The sequence below is a fragment of the Nyctereutes procyonoides genome, unplaced genomic scaffold (genome assembly GCF_905146905.1).
Source record: "Nyctereutes procyonoides isolate TBG_1078 unplaced genomic scaffold, NYPRO_anot_genome, whole genome shotgun sequence".
In the NCBI taxonomy this organism is placed as follows: Eukaryota; Metazoa; Chordata; class Mammalia; order Carnivora; family Canidae; genus Nyctereutes; species Nyctereutes procyonoides.
The window spans coordinates 12,817,029-12,838,089 of record NW_026575125.1 but is presented as its reverse complement, the minus strand read 5'-3'; the positions used below and the strand labels follow the sequence as shown (position 1 = coordinate 12,838,089).

At 43.1% G+C, this 21,061-nt stretch overlaps 1 protein-coding gene across 4 annotated transcripts in view; it reads left to right on the top strand.

Annotated features, from left to right (window-relative positions):
* CTPS2 (CTP synthase 2) overlaps window positions 1-8,660 on the top strand; it is a 112,184-nt gene extending 103,524 nt beyond the window's left edge. For all 4 annotated transcript variants that reach the window (XM_055338938.1, XM_055338937.1, XM_055338936.1 and 1 more), the window contains exons 18-19: window positions 7,275-7,381; window positions 8,453-8,660. In XM_055338938.1, the coding sequence (XP_055194913.1) occupies window positions 7,275-7,344 (70 nt within the window). In that variant the 3' untranslated portion in view covers window positions 7,345-7,381; window positions 8,453-8,660. The remainder of the gene's footprint in view (window positions 1-7,274; window positions 7,382-8,452) is intronic.
* Window positions 8,661-21,061: the final 12,401 nt, after the last annotated feature.

The window sequence follows — 21,061 nt, the reverse complement described above, 5'->3', positions numbered from 1 at the left end:
TAGCACAGTGTCTGGTCTATGGTGCGAAATTAAATGGAAATTATTATTATTTTTTTTTTTAAGTAAGCTCTGCCAGTAACATGGGGCCTGAACTCACAACCCTGAGATCAAGAGTCACACTCTACTGACTGAGCCAGTGAGGTGCCCCTGAGTAGGAATGATTGTCATTAATTTTACCTTAGTTCTGGTCTTCTTCATCTCTTGCCTTCCACAAAGCTTCCTACCTGGTCTCTATGCCTTCAGCTTTCCTCTTCTCAATCCATCTTCCTACATTATTTTGGAATTTAAAACTCTCAGTGGCTTCCCTTGACTTAGAGAACAAAATGCACACCAATCCATAGGGAACAGCTTGCAGTCCCTTGATCTCCCTAGAAGCTTTTAATGCCTTTGCCTCAGCTCACACTGCTTTTGTGGCCCTTGATATATCAGTGTATATACATTCCTGAACTACTTAGTGAGAGGTGAATGCCAATCTGTATCTTGTTAGGATGCTAGTTCCCCGAATCATTCCTGACCCTGGGCATGGGGAGGCCTCTCTATTGATTGTAGCATCTGCCTTTCTCCCTCTAAGGCATACTTATCTCCCCCTTGGGTACCTCTTTCCTTTGACTAGGAGGGTAAGATACTCTTTCCCCCTGCATGAATCTGATGTGTATTTCCCAGCACTATTTTAAACTTGGAATCACCTTGTCTGTTTTTTTTTAAACTTTGGGGTGCATGGTTGATGTTGTCAAGGACCATTCTTGCAATGTGTGGTGTGCAGGGGCCAAAGGCAAGCAGCCCCAAGATGGGCCACTTTGGCATAAAGATTATTCCAGGTTTGAAGGGGCTTGGGGCAGATCTCAAAATATGCTGCTTTGGCACGTGGACTGTTTGGAGCTGAAGGCAATCAAGACCCTGAAGGCGGGCAGCCCTGGTGGCGCAGCGGTTTAGCGCCGCCTGCAGCCCAGGGCGTGATCCTGGAGACCCTGGATCGAGTCCCACGTCAGGCTCTCTGCATGGAGCCTGCTTCTCCCTCTGCCTGTGTCTCTGCCTCTCATTCTCTCTCTGTGTCTCTATGAAAAAATAAAATCTTAAAAAAAAAAAAAGACCCTGAAGCTTAAGAGAAATTTCTGTCCCTCCAGGTTTCTTCTGTTCATCTGTCTCATTCCCTTTATGCCTAGTCCAGGGTGGAGTATCTTAAAGGGAACAGGAAATTCTTGCTCCCCAACAGGTGCAAATAGTTTGTTTCTTTGGGGACAGGGTGGATGAGTAGAGCAGGTGCTATGGATTTGATTTCTGGATTTGCTACTTACTGGGCACTTTTTTCTAAGTCTCTACTTCTAAACCTCAGGATCTTCATCCTTTTAAAGAATAGTTGAGATGGTGCTTTGTAAATTTTTAAAAAATATTTTTATTTTTTTATTCGTGAGAGACAGAGAGAGGCAGAGACACAGACAGAGGGAGAAGCAGATTCCCCATGGGGGAGCCCAATATGTTACTCAGTCCCTGGACCCAGTGATTATGCCCTGAGCTGAAGGCAGATCCTCAACCACTGAGCCACCCAGGCGTCCTGGTGCTTAGTAAATTTTAAATTCACATAAAAATATGACACTTTCCCCTTTGTTACATTTCCAGCAAAAGTGAACTGGAAAAAAATGATTCTTTTTTTTACCAGTTTTTTAAACACCTTTTAAAACAGCACCATTTAAAAAAACAAAACAAAACAAAAAAACAAAAAACAAAACCAGCACTGTTGTTTGTCACGAACTCCATACCTTGAGACTTTTTTTGGTAAAGTGCTGCTAATAAACCACATTTAAGTACATTTTCCATTAGGAATTAAATGTTGATTAAAAGGTGCTCTTTATTGATGGTGGTCCACTGCAGTGCTGATGATATGGTGCCAGCCAGGAATGGAGTTAATAGTGATAGAGATTACTGTGCTTTTAATGCCCTGCTGGGGTTGTAGTCTACCATTTATTATTCAATGCAAAACTCATCAAAGCATAGTAAGTTTTTATTCCATTGCTCTTACATTTTATGGCTTCCAGGGGCTCTTTGAAAAGGAAGTAAGTGTAGAGGTAACAATGCTTTGGAGAAAACTGTGTGCATGGCAACCTGTTTTAAAACATGCTTTTTCCACATGAAATGGATTTTGATACAAAGTATTGCAGGAACTCATGCATGCTGGGAATCCGAAGTATGCCATCAAAATTTTTAAAAATTCCAATCACCTCTTTCTGTTAATGGAGTAGAAGTGGTTTAATGGCTGCCCCTAGGGTGGCATAAAAGGTGGGCTATATGAGGCATTACCATATATTGTCCTAGCGCCTTGGAATATATATGTTTTCTTATATTGGGAATTTATTAGGAACCAGGAATCTTTGACAAACAAATGACTATGATAAACCTTTTTTTTTTTTTTTTTGTCAAAGAACCGCATGTAAATTGTTGCAGATAAGTCTCATAAATCAAGCTGGTTTTGTAAGGATAGAGATTCCCATGAGTCACTGTTGGTGATTTTGATTTTATCTTGTAAAAAATAATATAGGGGGCATCTGGCTGGCTCAGTTGGTAAAGCATGTGATTCTTGTCCTCTGGGTTGTGGGTTCCGGCCCCATATTGGGTTTGGAGCCTGCTTAAAAAGATTATATAAACCTTTTTGGAAAGAGTACTTCCATTATTTGGGGAGTGCATGCATGCATGAGAGACATTTGCCATGATTTTAATTAACTGTGGATAGCCAGACCTTAAAAAAATTTTTTTTAAGGAGTGACAAGGAGAATCATTGGATGGTGATTATAGTTTGTTGTTGTTGTTTTTTAAATCATTATTCATTTTTTTAACATTTTTTAAAAGATTTTATTTATTCATTCATGAGAGACACAGAGAGAGAGAGGCAGAGACACAGGCAGAGGGAGAAGCAGGCTCCATGCAGGGAGCCCAACGTGGGACTCGATCCCGGGACCCCAGGATCACGCCCTGGGTGGAAGGCAGGCGCTAAACTGCTGAGCCACCTAGGGATCCCCCTATTCATTTGTTTTAAAATTGGTGCTATCCAATAGAACTTTCTGCAATGATGGAAATGTTCTATAAGCTACACTGCCTAAGGTGACAGTCACCAGCCCAACATGACTATTTGTTGGGCAGTTAGGTATGAGGGAGGAGGGATAAAACAGATGCTACCAATACCCTCAGAGCCACCCCTGAGAGTTAACAGCCACACACCTTCAGAGCCACTTCTAAGGGCTAACGGAAGCGGAAAGGCCTAGCCACAGAGCCAGCTCAGAAGCCACAAAGGGACTTCTGAGAGCTGAGCATGCGCCCAAAAGGCACAATTTGTCCTTAAGGTCACAGCAAAAGCTCATTAGAAACTCACAAATATACAACACATAAATAAATACGATCATAACAATGCATCATGGGTAGGTGCATGCGCAGAAGACAAAAATGTTATGTAACCATCAGCTGTCAACCAAACATGTCAATCAAAGCCAAATTTACATATGCAGAAAGCAGGTTTAAGAGGTTGCAGCTAGAGTTTCTTGGGGCCGTTACCCCTCTTGTTCTAGCAGTGGCCTGCTTTCTCTCTTGAAAGTGTACTCTGGGTGGCGCAGCGGTTTAGCGCCTGCCTTTGGCCCAGGGCGCGATCCTGGAGACCCGGGATCAAATCCCACGTCGGGCTCCCAGTGCATGGAGCCTGCTTGTGTCTCTGCCTCTCTCTCTCTCTCTCTCTCTCTCTCTCTATCATAAGTAAATAAACATTAAAAAAAAGTGTACTCTACTTCTCCACTTAATCATCCCTATCTTCCCATTCTGGTCTTGGGTCTCCAATGCTTTGGTGTCTCTGGGACAAGAACCCAGTGACCTGGTAACATACTGAGCACTCGAAGTGCAGCTTAATATGTGTGAGTGAGGAGTGAGATTTTCAATTCAATTCGGTTTTAGTGGATTTAAATTTGTAGATATTTGTAATCCATTTTTAATGGATTAAATTTGCAGATAGCGTCATGTGGCTTGTGGCTCCTATATTGGGTAGTGCAGGTTTAAAACTTCCCCTCCTCAAATATATCAAGACACACACATGTGGATCTGTATTCTGTGGCATTTCATAAAGTTTAACATGTAAGACCTTCATATCGAATAATTTTCTCTACTGAGAAATGCGTGTGTGCCCATATGTGTGTACAGAGAAGATTATTTAAAAAGATGGGTTAGTCTTAAGATAGAGCTGAGATGTTGCGAATTAAGTGAAAATATACCCAGACAAGTATATCTTATGACTTCTTTAAGTTTGTTCTGTGTGAAACAAAAATGAACCCCTAAGTCATATGCAGCAGAGAGTACTCACATTTTATTGAACGTGCGGGAGCCACTGCTATTCTGTGTGTGGTGATGATCCAGATTTTATTTCTAGCACTTGTTTTTTGTTGGCACCTGGGTGCCCTAAAATGAGCACGTTGAGCAGCAAGGCCTATTTTGATGATTCTGTTCTTGAGTGCCCTGATTTATTTCATTGTCCTACTTCTGGTTCCTGACACATATGAAAGAAAATCAGTGAACCCACTCATTTGCCTTAGAAATGAGTAAACTCAAGCAGAGTCTCCCTATGTCATTTTGATGTGTTGTCAGAGTTTGGGGCAGCCAGCCATCAGATAGAAATGAGAGCTGTTAGGTTGGAAACAGACCCACCCAAGTCTGTTGGCTAATGTGGGCAGGGAAGTATTTGGTACAAGAAACAATTCTGAAAATCACGCAATTGGCAGTTTTTATGACTTCTTTCTATTTCCATGACTTTTTGAGAGATACCATGTTATAACTATATTTTTTTAAGATTTTATTTATTTATTCATGAGAGACACACAGAGAGAGAGAAAGGCAGAGACACAGGCAGAGGGAGAAGCAGGCTCCCTGCAGGGAGCCTGACATGGGACTCCATCCCTGGTCTCCAGGATCAGGCCCTGGGCTGAAGGTGGTGCTAAACCGCTGAGCCACCCAGGCTGCCCTCATGTTATAAATACATAATTCTCAAAAACAGCAGCAGCTTATAATTGTATATAGTCTTCAGAGCACATTTATATACATTCTCTTTTGGCCCTTATGTGGTTGTGGGTATTGTTACTTCTTTTTTTCTAGACTCTCAGGAGTCAAGTGACCAGTCCAAATGTACGTGGTTCATAAATAGTACAACCAGGAGTGTGAGGGGGAAGATGTGCGTCCACCTTACTCTTCCCTGGGCTCAGAAGTAGGGAAGAAAGCAAGTATAAAATCTGATGCCTGAGAAAATGGAATTTCCTTGGCTCTTTGGCCTTCTTGCTTGTGGAGTCAGGGGACATGGCCCGAGGTGCTGCGGGTACATTGCAGCACAGCTAAGACTTGAACTTGTGGCCTCAGTTGGTGAGATGGGCCTTCTGGCCCCACCTCGAATGAGCTGTGTGCTGGGTTAATCACCTGAACACCCTAACCTTCATTTCTTCTCCCAGAGGAAGTTGAGCGCAACTTCCAGTTCCCTCTTTGTTGCACAGAACCAGGAAGGACTCGACATTTGTGTAATGAGAGTGCATGGATAAGGAAGGACATATCAACTTTTGGGGGCAGTTTTTTAAAAAAGCATTCTTTAGTTATTCCTGTGTTTTCTTTATTGGAAACCCTTTTGTAACAGTAGAAGTGATTTTCCTGCTCTAAAATCTAAGTAGGAGATATCTTCTGCTTGTTTTGAGACTGTTGATTTCTATGTTTATCTAACATATCTTGACTTTTCTGCCAATCCTTAATCTTCTATCTCCTCTCCATACTTGAGCCCCACCCCCACAGCCTTTCCAGTATTTTGTTCAAAAGTCAGGGAGGAGAGTGAGGTTGTCTTTTACATTGCTGTTTATGTATTTATTGATACTCGTTCCATATGTGTAGAGTAAATCTTCGTCTCCTAACCTGTCAGCATAGGATTTCTTCAGTTGTTCCCTTTCCTCCTTTAAAAAAAAGGAAAAAAAAAAAAAAGGGATGGGGAGGTGTCTGGGTGCCTCAATGGTTGGGCGTCTGCCTTTGGCTCAGCATGATCCTGGGGCCTGGGGATTGAGGCCCATGTTGAGCTCCCCTCAGGGAGCCTGCTTCTCCCTCTGCCTGTGTGTCTCTCATGAATAAATAAATAAAATCTTTTAAAAAAATGGATTTTCACATGTTATGGAATTCGGACTTATTTGCTATAGGTCAGCAAAAAGTTGGTCAAGGCTAGGAATGGTTCAGGCAGAAAACACTTCTTCGCAACGTCGCCTCTACAGATTGGTAGCACTCCTGTAGAGTTGATCTACTTGCTGATTTATTTGGAACTGAGCAAGAGGAACCCCAGCCTAAGCCTATGGCTCGAAGCAAAACTATAATTGCAAGGTTATGTCATGGAGAAGGTGTACCTCTGACAGAACCCAACGTGGCAGCATCTATATCAGTAATTGGTCCCATATTGAATACTATATGTGGCTCGACGTAGTCAGAGCATCCCATAAAGCTGCTGCTTCTTTTCAAAAATATTTTATTTATTCATGAGAGACAGAGAGAGAGGCAGAGACTCAGGCAGAGGGAGAAGCAGGCTCCATGCAGGGAGCCCAACGTGGGACTCGATCCCAGGACCCAGGGATCACGACCTGAGCCAAAGGCAGACGGTCAACCGCTGAGCCACCCCGGTGCCCCTTATAGAGCTTCTAATGTGAAAATAGCATACAAATTATTTCTTTTCTGATTTTTTTTATTTTTAAAAGATTTTTATTTATTTATTCATGAGAGACACACAGAGAGAGGCAGAGACCCAGGCAGAGGGAGAAGCAGGCTCCATGCAAGGGAGCCCGTCACTGGACTCGATCCCGGGTCTCCAGGATCACACCCTGGGCCGAAGGCAGGCTCTCAACCACTGAGCACCCAGGGATCCCCCAAATTAGTTCTCAAAGTTTTGGATGTACGAGAATGTTTGTTGGAATGGAAAATTTAATGCTGCTGGTCTCTACTAGTGGTCTTCAGAAGATTATAAATTTTAATGTAAATTGAAATGATTTTATGAATTTTCTGATTTTATAAATTTTACTTCCAACTTAAGATGCAAGCGAATAATCAGCTCCTCTGACAAAAAGCCATGGTGTGTGTTTGGACTCACCTCTTTCTGTAGCGACTAGACAGTGCTAGTAGACTATCCCTTGGCATTTTCTCTGAGTGGAGATTGAGTATGAAAAGTGTTTGGAATTGTAAATGCAGTAAGTGTCCAGGGTTTTTTACAACTTGCTAAATTAGCTCCTCTTTTGATCTAGTGATAGATACAGCGATGCCAGTGATGACAGCTTTTCAGAGCCAAGAATAGCCGAGTTGGAAATAAGCTGAAACTAATGACTCGGAATAATCAGGACTGCCTGAGAGGGTAAGATGGAATCTTCAAGTATTCTCTATCTGTCTTAGAGACAAGCTGTTGTCCTGGTGGAGAAGGGAGCATCTTATGACTTGCCTTGCAGGATTTTGCTCTCTCGGGATGCTCCTATTTGATCAGCCTAGGTAGCGGTCAAATAGGAGCATCCCAGGTCATAGCTAGGACAGACCTGACGGCCAGTCATACTTTTGGGAAACTGGAATGTACCTGAGGCTGGGGAGAAATATGTAAGAGCACCTGTAAATGGAGGCTATAGTGGTTAGAGTTGTAATAAGTCAGCAAATGTGTTCCATAAAGGGCTGGAGAGTAAATATTTTAGGATTTGTGGGCCGTGCGGTCTCCGTTGCAACTATTCTGCTTTGCCATTACAGAGGAAAAGCATAAAGGAATGGGCATGGCGGGTGGGGGGTGGGGGTGACTGGGTGGCGGGCACTGAGGGGGGGCACTTGATGGGATGAGCACTGGGTGTTATGCTATATGTTGGCAAATTGAACACCAATAAAAAAAGAATGAATGGGCATGGCTGTGTCCCAATAAAACTTTATTTACAAAAGCAGTTTGGTGACCCCCGGTTTAGGTCATTCATGGAAAAACAGATTTCCTTGGGTTTGTATGAAATAAAATGGTCTTTTATTTCTTTGAAGGGAGATGCCTGAGACTGGCTTGGCTTCTGAGGGCCGCTTATTTTTCCCACAGCTCTTTTAGGCTTTATGAGGGAGGATAGCAGCCTGGAGAGCTTTATTAGATTCAAGTTCTGAGGCTGATAGTGCCTGGGATAACTCCAGAGTTACGGCTGCCGTGAAGTGGATGAGCAGCTCTCTTTCATAGACAGCAGCTTCTGGAAACTGTAAAGAGTTAATCGCTCCATTATGAGCTCTCTTCATATCACTTAGGGATAGGATATTCATGTTCACTAGAGAAAGCATCTCTCTATTTATGTTTGCCTCAAACATAAAGTCCTTTAGGAGCAAACCAAGATGGTGCAAAGGCTAGCTGGAGGCACTTTACAGTCTTAGTTTCCAATGTTGCTAATACTTACATTCTTTTTCTTCTTCTTTTTTTAAGGCTCTGAAGTAACTGAAGCCAGGATGAAGGAACTGAGGAAATCACACTCTTAAAGAATCACTTTATTTTCCACTAAACATGGATGTAGAGCCTCGAAGGAGATCTAATAATAGAGAAACCAGAACCAAAGGGCCACCACCCTTTTTACTCTAGAGGTGGCCTTTGGTTCTCACAAATTTCTGTAGCCAATTAAACTTTTCCCAACAACCTTGTGGGGGAGAAAGTGTGTTTTGTCCGGTGTGTGGTGATGTCCAGGTGGTGAGCGAGGATCCGGGTTCCAGAACCTTCCCTGTGCACACGTGATAGGGAATTTTGAGTCAAAAATGAGTTATTCTGTGACCTGGAACTCAATCCCAGATTTTTGTGTGGACCAAGCTTCTTTCAGTTTGTCACCCTGTTTATTTTTAGTTAAAATTAAACAAGTCCAAGAGTGGGGGGTGGCAAGTAAGGCCCTCGCCACAGGCAGGCAGAATGTGAGGGGGGATAAAAATATATATTATATATGTATATTAATTGGGGCAGAAGTCACATAACATGGAATTAATAAGCATTTATTTTTTTTTTAATTTTCATTGATTTGAGAGGGTGAGAGTGTGAGAGAGCACAATGAGGAGAGGAGGAGAGGGCGAAGCAGAATTCCCTCAGCAGGGAGCCTGACACGGGGCTCAATCCCAGAGCAGGATCATGACCTGAGCCCAAGGCAGGCTCTTAACGGACGGAGCTACCCGGGCACCCCTATTTTATTTTGTTTTAGAATTGATCGTTTTATTTTTATTTTTTTCTTTTTAAAAAGATTTTATTTCTTATTCAGGAGAGACACACAGAGAGGGGCAGAGACACAGGCAGAGGGAGAAGCAGGCTCCATGCAGGGAGCCCGATGTGGGACTCGATCCCAGGACCCGAGGATCACGCCCTGGGCCAAAGGCTGACTCTCAACCCTGGGTCTAGGCAACCCTAGGATTCCATTTTAAAGTGAACAGCTAGGGGATCCCTGGGTGGCTCAGCGGTTTATCGCCTGCCTTTGGCTCAGGGCGTGATCCTGGGGTCCCAGGATCGAGTCCCACATCGGGCTCCCTGCATGGAGCCTGCTTCTCCCTCTGCCTGTGTCTCTGCCTCTCTCTGTATCTCTCATGAATAAATAAAATCTAAAAAATAAAAAAATAATAAAGTGAACAGCTCAGGGGCATCAGGTACATTTGCAACATTGTGCGACCAGGACGGTGTCCAGTAGGCTTCCCAATGCCCCTGTTGAATGAGCTTGAGAGGACAGTTGTGGCTCACACCTGTGCTTCCCGACACTCAAATATTTTAACTGCTCAGTTAATTTTGTGTGTGTGTGATTGTCTTTGGCCTTTTAACTTTCCTCACTTAGTGCTGTCAGGTGTTAACAGCATGATTTTGTAAGACACTACAGAAAATTCATCTACCCGACACAAAAATATTAAAGAGCTTTCAGGCTCCACTTGTGAAAATTACAACTTGAAGATCACAAGAGGCTCGGAATGAAAAGCCCACAAGGTAGGTTGAAAGCTGGAATAGGCCTCAGGGAGAGAGGGATGTAGGCGGAAACATCATGCGGGGGTACTCTGGCTTAAATGGCAGTTTTCAATGGTGATTATTATGATTTCTAATCACTTGTACCAAAGTGCTTTCACTGTGGGGTAATGATGCATGTAAATAGGACCAGAAGAAGGGCTCTTAAAAACTATAAACCAGCCCTTTTGTTGTTACTAGGGGAGGTTTTCCTCTTTTGGAGACACCCTTGAACTTGGAATCCACCAAAGGCTTAATGGTAGGAGCACAATGGTAGGAGCACGGCTGCTCAGAATAGTGCAGCGGCGTCGCACATGACTACGGAGAAAGTCAGTATAAATCATGCATTTCAGAAATGTATCTTGAGGGGATCCCTGGGTGGCTCAGCGGTTGGCGCCTGCCTTCGGCCCAGGGCCTGATCCTGGAGACCCAGGATCGAGTCCCATGTCGGGCTCCCTGCATGGAGCCTGCTTCTCCCTCTGCCTGTGTCTCTGCCTCTGTGTGTGTGTGTGTGTGTGTCTAATGAATGAATAAATAAAATATTTTTTTTAAAAAAAGAAATGTATCTTGAGCTCTCAGCAGGAGCCACGCATGGTATAAGGCGCTGGGGCAAAGACAGGGGAGCAGAATTTGCCCTTGTAGGGCCCAGGGCAGGCTGTCCCCATATGGGCCTCTGGGCATAAAGAGGAGTTCAAAGTAATGAAAACCCGACAGCCCCAGGAGAAGCTCTCTGCCAACCCTGGGCCACCTACACTTAGGTCGAAGCAGAGAGCCTGGCCATTGCAGAAGCTCCTCTTTACCCAAGAACCTTCTCTGCCTAACAGGGCAATCTTGTTTTTCCAAACAACCTTCACCTTCCTGCTGATGAGCTTTCTCCCCTTTCCGTCCTCGCCCCTCTCCTGAGTCCATATAAGCTTGGATCTTGCTTCATCGTCTTTGGAATTTCCACGTCCACGTGCGTTCCCCTTAAGTGTGCTATTAAATTTGATGTTCTCTCGTTCCTCTGTTTCAGGTCAATTTGATTCTTAGTCCAGCTAGAAAGACCTTGGAGGGCAGAGAGGAAGGTCTTCCTCCCCAACACCCTCAAAATATGTCGCTTTGGTATAAGAATTATTTTAGACTGATTTTAAGGAAATAGCAGACGTAGGAAAAACTCTGAAAATTGAGTCGAAGTTACCATCGTGGACATGTTATTAACTGCCATTTGGTTTTCTCCCATTATTCTGTCTTTTATACCAGGGGGTGTCTTCCATCCCAGGCTTTGATGGAGATAGAACTTGAACTTGTGAGCTGCTTTTTGCCATGCAGCTTTAGTCTTTAAGGTTCACGTCCAGGGAGATCTCTAAAACACGGTGGCAAATGTATAGATGCCATTCAGTTTTCTTTCTGAAATGGGGCTCATTTTCCATCGTAGCACTTTCCTTGGTACCACTTTCTCTTCTGAGAAGGATACCGGTGAAAAGCTGGGGAATCCAGGTGGTCCCATGGGATTACATAGTTCATTTTGAAGCCTCACTGTCAGATTTTAAACTTTTCATCTTTCCCTTGAACAAGAAATTGTTTTGAAAATAGATGTATTGCTTTGATTGGTTTTTTCCTGGGGGAGACTGTGTGTTCAGTTAATATGCTGGGAGTATTTGAGATTGATAGTAAGATAAAAGCCAGGAAACTACACTTTTCTATGCTGAATTACCCTCTCAAGGGGTTTCTGTGAAGTAGAGAAACCTCATCGCTTGCCACAGGCCAGGATGATGAGACTACTTGTTGTAATTTAGGTCACCTCTGTAGAGAATTTAATGGCAAGAGATGAATATTATTTCAAACTATCTAAATTTCTGGAGTAGCAACTTCTGAATTTATTTAAGATTTATTTTTTATTTTTCGAGAGCACGAGCAGGAGGGGCAGAGGGAGAGGGAGAGAGAATCTCAAGCAGACTCCATGCTGAGCGGAGACCGATGTGGGGCTGGATCTCAGGACCCTGAGATCATGACCTGGGCTGAAACCAAGAGTCAGATACTTTACCAACTGTGCCACCCAGGTGCCCCTGCACAAGAATATATTATTTAAATGTCAAATTTGAGAAGTATGACACCTCAGAAGTAATTTACCACCTAGAATGTGACTTCTTTTTTGCCACCATTGATTTGAGCCAGGGAGATTTCTGATAGGATAAGAGTTTTTCATGGCTTTTGAAACACTTTCTCTTTTCCTTTTTTTTTTTTTTAGATTTACTAATTTATTAGAGAGAGAGAGAGTGAGCATGTACTTGAGCACAAGCCGAGGGAGGGGCAGAGGGAGAGGGAGAGGGAGAAAAGCCGACTCCCTGCCGAGCACAGAGTCCAACTCGGATCGATCCCAAGACCTTGAGACCATGACCTGACCTGAAACCAAGAGTGGGACCCTTAACCTACTGAACCAGCCGGGCACCCCAACACTTTTGCTTTTCTGAGTGAATATCACAACTCCATGGTTTCATCCCATAAACTCGATGTTTTTCTTCTGTTCTCTGTTATCCTTCCTTTATTCCAACCTTCCCAAGCTTAACTCTAACTTGGGTTGAAGGGAGATCTGTGTTAACCTGTGTCAGAATGAAGAAGTTAAAAGCATGATTGCACTTTCCTTACTGGTCGAAGGAGGCACTATCTGAAGCAGGAGGCTGGGGCACCTCGGTGACTCAGCGGTTGAGTTTCTGCCTTGGGTTCAGAATATGATCCCAGGATCTGGGATCAAGTCCCACATTGGGCTCCTTGTGGGGAGCCTGCTTGTGTCTCTACCTCTCTCTGTGTCTCTCATAAATAAATAAATAAATCTAGAAAGAAAGTGGGGGCTGGCAAACTATAGCCGTTGGCTAAATCCCACCTATTTTTGTCAGCAAAGTTTCAATTGCACTCAGCTGCACACTTTTTTATTTTTATTTTTTACTATTGTCTGCAGCTGCTTTCCTGCTATAAGGGTAGAAGTGAGGAGGTCTTGGAGACCCACACAGCCTAAAACATTTACTATCTGGTGCTTCACAGAGTAAGTTTGTTGACGGTTAGCTAAAGGAGCTGCAAGAAAACTTTACCGGTCTCTGATGGGATCTTAATTTTCAAAATCTTTTTTCTATAGAGTGAAGCAATGCTCTTTAAAAGGTTTTAAAGGGGGATCCCTGGGTGGCGCAGCGGTCTGGCGCCTGCCCTTGGCCCAGGGCGCGATCCTGGAGACCCGGGATCGAATCCCATGTCAGGCTCCCAGTGCACGGAGCCTGCTTCTCCCTCTGCCTGTGTCTCTGCCTCCCTCCCTCCCTCTCTCTCTCTCTCTCTCTCTCTCTCTCTGTGTGTGTGACTATCATAAATAAATAAAACCTTTAAAAAAAGGTTTTAAAGGAATTCCTTACATGAGGTTCCACATTGAAAGACCACAGAAATATCTCTCTTCAGCCACCTTGTTCCCTTTCCTGGTGGCTGTTTTATCAGATTGTTCTGGATCCTTCCTGCTTCATACCCTGCAAAGGTGATTGTTTCACCATAATGTTTGAGCAGCATTCTTATTTCAGATGAAATTATATTTCTCTTTTTAGTGAGAAAAGAATAATTATGAAATACTGAGAAAAAAATGTACAGGGGAGGGCACCAGTGGCTCAGCCAGTTAAGCACCTGCCTTCGGCTCAGGGTCTTGGGATTGAGCCCCATGTCAGGCTCCCAGCTCAGTGGAGTCTGATTCTCCCTCTGCCTCTTCCCCTTGCTCATGCTTGCTCTCTGTCTCTCTCAAATAAGTAAATAAATTTTTTTAAAAAATAAAATCTTTTTAAAAAAAATGTAGAGAGGAAAGGTGAGTTCTTAGTTCAGCTTTTTTTTTTTTTAAGATTTTTATTTACTTATTCACAAGAGACACAGAGAGGCAGAGACACAGGCAGAGAGAGAAGCAGGCTCCACGAGGGGAGCCCGATGTGGGACTCAATCCCGAGACTCCAGGATCACGCCCTGGGCCGAAGGCAGATGCTCAACCCTTGAGCCACCCAGGTGTCCCCTTAGTTCAGCTTTTGATAGATATTGTGCATGAACATTTCCCAAGGATGCTCCTGAGACATAATGAGCCTGCTTCCTCAAATGACACTGCCCAGATTTGGAGCATCCTGAAAATGAAGAGTCATTATAAGGGCTATCTGCATTCTCACTAACAAGCAGAGAGATTTTGGTGGTGAGAAACCCAGCTTCCCACTCCAGACTTTAGAAGAATTCCACTATCTTTTTTCTTTTCCTTTCTCTACCCCAGCTGCTCTCTACACTAGTGCTAGCCAAAAAATAAAATGTAAAATAAAACAAAATGTGAGCCACATGTATTATTTGAAATTTTCTGGTAGCATGTTCAAAAGTAGAAAGAAACAGGTGAAATTAATTGTAGTAGTATAATAGTATATATATTAACTTTAGTAGTATGATGTTACATTACACTACTAAATATCATATTAATTATACAGCACAGCTCTAGATTCTGTATAAAGAAGACGTACAGGGGCGCCTGGGTGGCTGAGTGGTTGAGCGTCTGCCTTTGGCTTGGGTCATGATCCTGGGATCCTGGGAAAAAGAGGATGTACAGACCTACCACTTGCTCATGGCAAAATCCCTGGGTATATATATGTATCCCTGGGTATATATATTAAGTATATATATTAATGTCTCAATTCATCTCATATTGGGTTATGCATATTTTTGTGTTTGAGGTGTGAGGGGGTTCAGGACAGACCTCAGAATGTGCCACTCTGGCATGTGGGTTATTTTGAGCTGGAGGCACTTGAGACCCTGTAGGCTCAAGAAAAACTTTTGTCCCTCCCTTAACCACACAGAAGAATCTAAATTGGGGGCCTTTCCCAGAATAAGGATCATTAACAGATAATTTTACAATAATTTTATCCAAGTGACCCATGTGTATGGTAGGGCAAGCATCTAAATACCACACATCTGCTCTTCTTATCACCCTGTGAAGTGCATTCCTCTCCTGAGAAGTCCCAGGCATCTACCCCCCTCTCCATAGTTCAGAGTGACATACAGACCTCACTTTGCCTGACTGCCTTTGAAATTTCCATGTGGATGTGGATTCCCCTATGCAAGCCTGCTAAATTTGATTTTCTCCTGTTAACCTGCCTCATGTCAATATGATTCTTATTCTAGCTAAAAGGACTTTTGAGGGGACAGGAGTTCTGGCTCCTTGACAAGGTGAAACTAGTATAGTGCAGTCATGTATGAGGCTTGCTATTGGATTTGGTAGTCGGCCTTCTTGCTGTTTTTTTTTTTTTTCTGGTGGCTCCCCAGGTGCTCTAGCCCTACCTTTGCCTCTGCATTTTGAGAAAGTACTTCCTATTCTCTTCCTTAGAATTCTCGAGATGCCACATAGCATTCTCAAAGAGAGAAAAGACGTGAATTAGTTGCTGTTCTAGCATTTATCACTCTCTACCCAGGACCATTTGTAGAGGAAATTTACTTGTCAAGTCCTTTCAGATTCTCCTTAAGAACATTTGCAAGTAATGAGCATTTTTTGCATTCAAAGGAGAATAACATTGACAGTTAAAGTCTACTAATTGCCAGGGTTGTAGTTCTACATTCTGTCTTTTTTTTTTTTTTTACATTCTGTCTTTTTAAAAAGTTATCTGAGTATAGATGCCACACAGTGTTACGTTAGTTTCCCATGTACAACACAGTGATTCAAACACGCTGTTCTTGATAGGGATATAGCTTATGAAATAGCAGAGCCCCTGGCAAACTCCAGGTGGAAGCTACTGGTAATCAGCAAATTTGCCCTTATCATTAGGATGAAAGAAGATGGGACTTTTAGAGAGAGAAATGTTGAGACCTAGGGAGAATTCCATTCATCAAACATTTTTTTAAATTTTTTTAATTTATTTATGATAGTCACACAGAGAGAGAGAGGCAGAGACACAGGCAGAGGGAGAAGCAGGCCCCATGCACCGGGAGCCCGATGTGGGATTCGATCCCGGGTCTCCAGGATCGCGTCCTGGGCCAAAGGCAGGTGCCAAACCGCTGCGCCACCCAGGGATCCCCCATCAAACATTTTTTTGAGTCAACTTTGCCAGTGGGGTACTAGACAGTGACTTGGAGTCCTGTATTCAGAGAATTCAGTCTGATGTTAGGGGCAGTTAAGGAAGAGATTCATAGCCAAGTAACATCTGATTCTTTGGAGTGTTTCAGAGACCAGATAAAATAATGTCATGGCATCTTACTGGGGAGGTGGTGACATGGATGCGATGCTTTCTATGTTACCAAGAGAAGCTGCCCACACATGTGGATGTGCACAAGAACGATTTGCTCCAACCTAGAATAGAGTTGGGTTGAGTTCTGGAATTGTGACATGTTTTATGAAGGGATTCTATAATAGTAATAATGGGATTTTCAGCTGTTGCGTGAACGATAGGAAATGCTATGCAAATGGGAATTTATTAAATTTGTAAATTGCACTAGATTCCCTTTCCACAGCTCTCCTGATTCCTGGCCATTTCCGGCTTGATAATAAATAATTGTAGATTAGTATAGTTCTTTTCTAATCTAAAAGAGAATGGCCTGTAGCAGGTGGGGAGCCCCTAATGGTAATGACCCAATCAAAGCTGCTTTAAAATGTCAGTTAACAGGGATCCCTGGGTGGCTCAGCGGTTTAGCTCCTGCCTTTGGCCCAGGGCGTGATCCTGGAGACCGGGGAATGGGAATGAGTCCCACGTCGGGCTCCTTGCCTGGAGCCTGCTTCTCCCTCTGCTTCTCCCTCTGCCTCTCTCTCTGTGTATCTCTCATGAATAAATACATAAAATCTTTAAAAAAAATGTCAGTTAACAAAGGCAAATGTTATGCCTTTGTTATGTAATGTTGGAGCAGAAAATCCTTTAAGTAGCTACGTAAAAGATGCCTTTCTAATGACTATGTAATGATATCATGACTATGTAAATGATATTTTCCTTAATTTAGAAGTGAGGTTTAATTGGACATTTGTTTTAAATTTAGCATGTCGTCTAGCCTGTTGATCTCAACAGCATATTTTGATTTGGACTAACCCCATTTTTAAGTGCTCAATCGTGGTTCTCTCTGGCATATCAGACTCTGTGGCTAGGGGCACAGAAATAGGATGCTTGGTGTCCAGAATACATCCTTAGTAAAAGTTTATATATACTGTTACTTCCGGGGGCACGTGGGTGGCTCAGTCACTTGAACGTCTGCCTTCAGCTCAGGTCATGATCCCAGGGTCCTAGGATCGAGCCCCGCATTGACTCCCAGCTCAGTGGAGTCTGCTTCTCCCTCTGCCCCTCGCCCTGCTCATGCTTTCTCTCTCTTTCTCTCAAATAAATAAATAAAATCCTTTAAAAAATGTTACTGCTGTCCTTAGTGATTAGGGAAATACGAGGGCAAGACTAACGTTAACTTACGGTTTGTATCTTGCAAAGCTGGGACTCACCAAAGCCAAGCCCTCTTCATGGAGAAAATGGAGCTGAATTCTCAGAGCAAACTGCCTGGTCAGGTGTGGCCTCCCTGGAAAACTAGTGAATGGAATTAGATAGAAGGCAGCCTCCGATAGAACAGCATCCTCTTGATCACAGTATGGTAGTGTTTTTCTGCATCCATTTTCTCTGTATTTAATCTGGAGCCAGACAATATGGATCGGCTAGTTTTGGAATAGCAGTTATTTGCTTTCTGGGCTTGTAGAAACAGGCCAGCTTAACCTAATTCAACTCAGGCAAAAAAACAAAAAAAACAAAAAAACAAAAAAAAAAAAACCAACTTCAGAAAGAGCATCAGAGGAAAAATAACATATAACCTAGAATATCACATAGAAATCCAGCCCAGCTCAGGTAAATGCTTGCGGTATTTTTATTTATTTTTTTTGTTTTGTTTTGTTTTTGTTTTTGTTTTATCTTGTTTTCTTTGATTTCTCAATTGCAACTTCATTCTTATGCCACTCATAGAAACTCAGGAGGGCAACCATGATAGCGCTTCAGGGATTAAGCTACTTAGAATTTACATCCTGGAAGTAAGACTTATTGTGGAGGCCTAACTGCCTTTGGTGGGATTCCACAGCTGAGAGAAGATGCAGGCCACCCAATTAAGGTAATGCATTTTTTGCCCACACTGGAGGTTTTCTTCAGCAAAGAAGCAGGCAAATAAGGTGGCATATACTCATCACATAACTGAAAATGTCTTTTTAAAAAATAAGGCATCTCTTTTTTTCACCCAGAGACACACCTGGAAGTGACCTTATTATGCAAGGGAGCAGATGTGTTGCCAAAAGCTTTTTAAGCCCTTTTGCCATATTTTATTTAGCTTAAGAAATCCTAGGGGCACCTGGGTGGCTCAGTTGGTTAAGCATCTGCCTTTAGCTCAGGTTATGATCCTGGGTGGCAGGATCGAGCCCCAGGTAGGCTCCCTGGTCTGTGGGGAGCCTGCTTCTCCCTTTTCCTTTGTCGCTCCCCCTCTGCTCGTGCTCTATCTCTTGCTTTCTCTCTCTCTCAAATAAATAAAATCTTAAACTTAAGAAATCCTATTTTATTATAGCAATCAAAGACAAAGTGGTAAAATTATAAATCACTTACCTGTGATATAGCTATCTGAAAAACAGTAAAAGTATAAATCATTTATGTGCAAAATAGCTGTATGAAATTACATTAAAAAGTAACTTAGCAAGGGGCGCCTGGCTGGCTCAGTCGGTCATGCATGTGACTCTTGATCCTGGGGTCGTGAGTTCAAGGCCAATGTTGGGTGTGGAGCCTAGTTTAAAAAAAAAGTAATTCGTCGAGGAAACATTGGGAACAGAAATGGTTCCCTTCAGGGCAGCCTGGGTGGCTCAGCGGTTTAGCGCCACCTTCAGCCCAGGGCCTGATCCTGGAGACCCAGGATCGAGTCCCATGTTGGGCTCCCTGCATGGAGTCTGCTTTTCCCTCTGCCTGTGTCTCTCATTAATAAATAAAATTTTTAAAAAATGGTTCTCTTCAGGTGGTGGGGAATATGGGTGAATATTTTTTTCTTGTTCTAATTTCTTTTTTAGGAGTCATCCAGAAAGAGTCTGTAAAACATTTAACTTTCGTTATTTATTTAATTAAAAAAAGTTTCTGACACAGAGATCTCAGTTCACCATGTGTCTCCTCCATTCATGGCTCACTACCTCCCACGGTCAGTCCAAGGTGCCTGATTTTTTTTCATCACACCCCAAATATGTTCTTAAAAAGGTATAATAAATCCCTGAAACATTGGCAGTACTGTTTTGTGCATGTGTTTGTGTCAAATTTATACAAATGGCATTGTGCTACAATTCTTATTCTATACTTTACTGCTATTGTTCAACACCATGTTTTTATTTTAATTTTATTTATTACTTTAAATTTTTTTCTTTATTTATTAATGAGAGACACACAGAGAGAGGCAGAGACACAGGCAGAGGGAGAAGCAGGCTCCCTGGAGACAGCCTGATGCAGGACTCGATCCCAGGACCCCGGGATCACTCCCGGAGCCGAGCAGATGCTCAACCACTGAGCCACACAGGTGCCCCATCAACACCATGTTTTGAAAGTCTATCCCCACTGCTGTATGTACATTTAGTTCATTGCTTTGGGCTGTTGGGTAGTAGTCTTCCATCTGCATCCGTTACATTTACTTAGGTATTTCTTGAGTTGCACCCACCTTCCTACTGCCGCCAACAATGCTGCACAGAATAACCTTGAACATGCACCCTAATGGAACTATATGTGAGTTTTTCTGGAACACACATATCTGGGAGTGGAATTGCTGGGCCATAGGAAATAGGCACACTTAATGTAGCCAAGATTGGCTGGGTTGCTCTTCTGGACAGTGGCCCTAGTAGCCTGTCCACATTTCGGTCAGTAGGTGAGGAATGTACCAGTTCCCATCATACTTGCCAAGCCTTATTCACCTTTTTAATTTTTGCCCATCTGATGGGTGCAAAGTGGTATCCCAATGTTGTTTTGATGTTTCTCTGGTTGCTGGTGATGGTAACTATTCTGGTTTCCTTTTTGGTGGATTGCCTCTTTTTAATCTGTGGGTTTTTTTTCTCTTTGATTTACTGACTTAAATTATTATATATTGGGCAGCCCAGTGGCTCAGCGGTTTAGCGCTGCCTTCAGCCCAGGGTGTGATCCTGGAGACCCGGGATCGAGTCCCACGTCCAGCTCCCTGCATGGAGCCTGCTTCTCCCTCTGCCTGTGTCTCTGCCTCTCTCTGTGTCTCTCATGAATAAATAAATAAAAATATTTAAAAATATATTATATATTATATACATATATATAATAGCTTTATTGAGATATAGTTTGTATGCCATAGGATTTAGCCACTTAAAAAGTATTCATTGGTTTTTAGTATATTCACCACAATCCATTTTAGAACTTTTTCTTTTTCAAAGATTTTATTTATTCATTCATGAGAGACAGAGAGAGAGAGAGAGAGAGAGGCAGAGACACAGGCAGAGGGAGAAGCAGGCTCCACGCAGGGAGCCCGATGTGGGACTTGATCCCAGGACTCCTGGATCGTGACCTGAGCCAAAGGCAGACGCTCAACCCCTGAGCCACCCACGGGCCACCTATTTTGGAACTTTTTCATCAGCCCAAAAAGTGACCGTTCCTTTAGCTCAAGGAAACATATTTAGGCTGGGCACTGCCTGTGACCTTGCTGGTTGCATAGGCCTGGACAAAAGGTCTGTGAACTCCGGTTGCTGTCGCCCTGGCTTCTGCTTTCCACAGCATGCTTCGGCTTCCCTTGGAGTGTGTGAGCGTCCTCAATGTCCTTCCCACAAGTTCTTCCACAGCACATGTCCTCACTTAGTGCTTGTTGCCAGCATTGGTTTCTGTTTGCTTGCAATCAAAAGAATCTAAACTAAAAATTTTTTAACTAGACGGAGGATTTTGCAAGCAACACACCCCAGAGTGTGGAGTTCATGGAGCCATAGTGGATAGCAGAGCCCTCCATCTCTTCTATAATTAAGAGCAGCAAAACTGTTGATCAGATTATGGTTCGTTTCCTCCTGGGACCGTGTACCTACCTATAAAATATCTGGATGTTTCCCAGGGTGAGCTACTTTTCTGACTTTCTCGA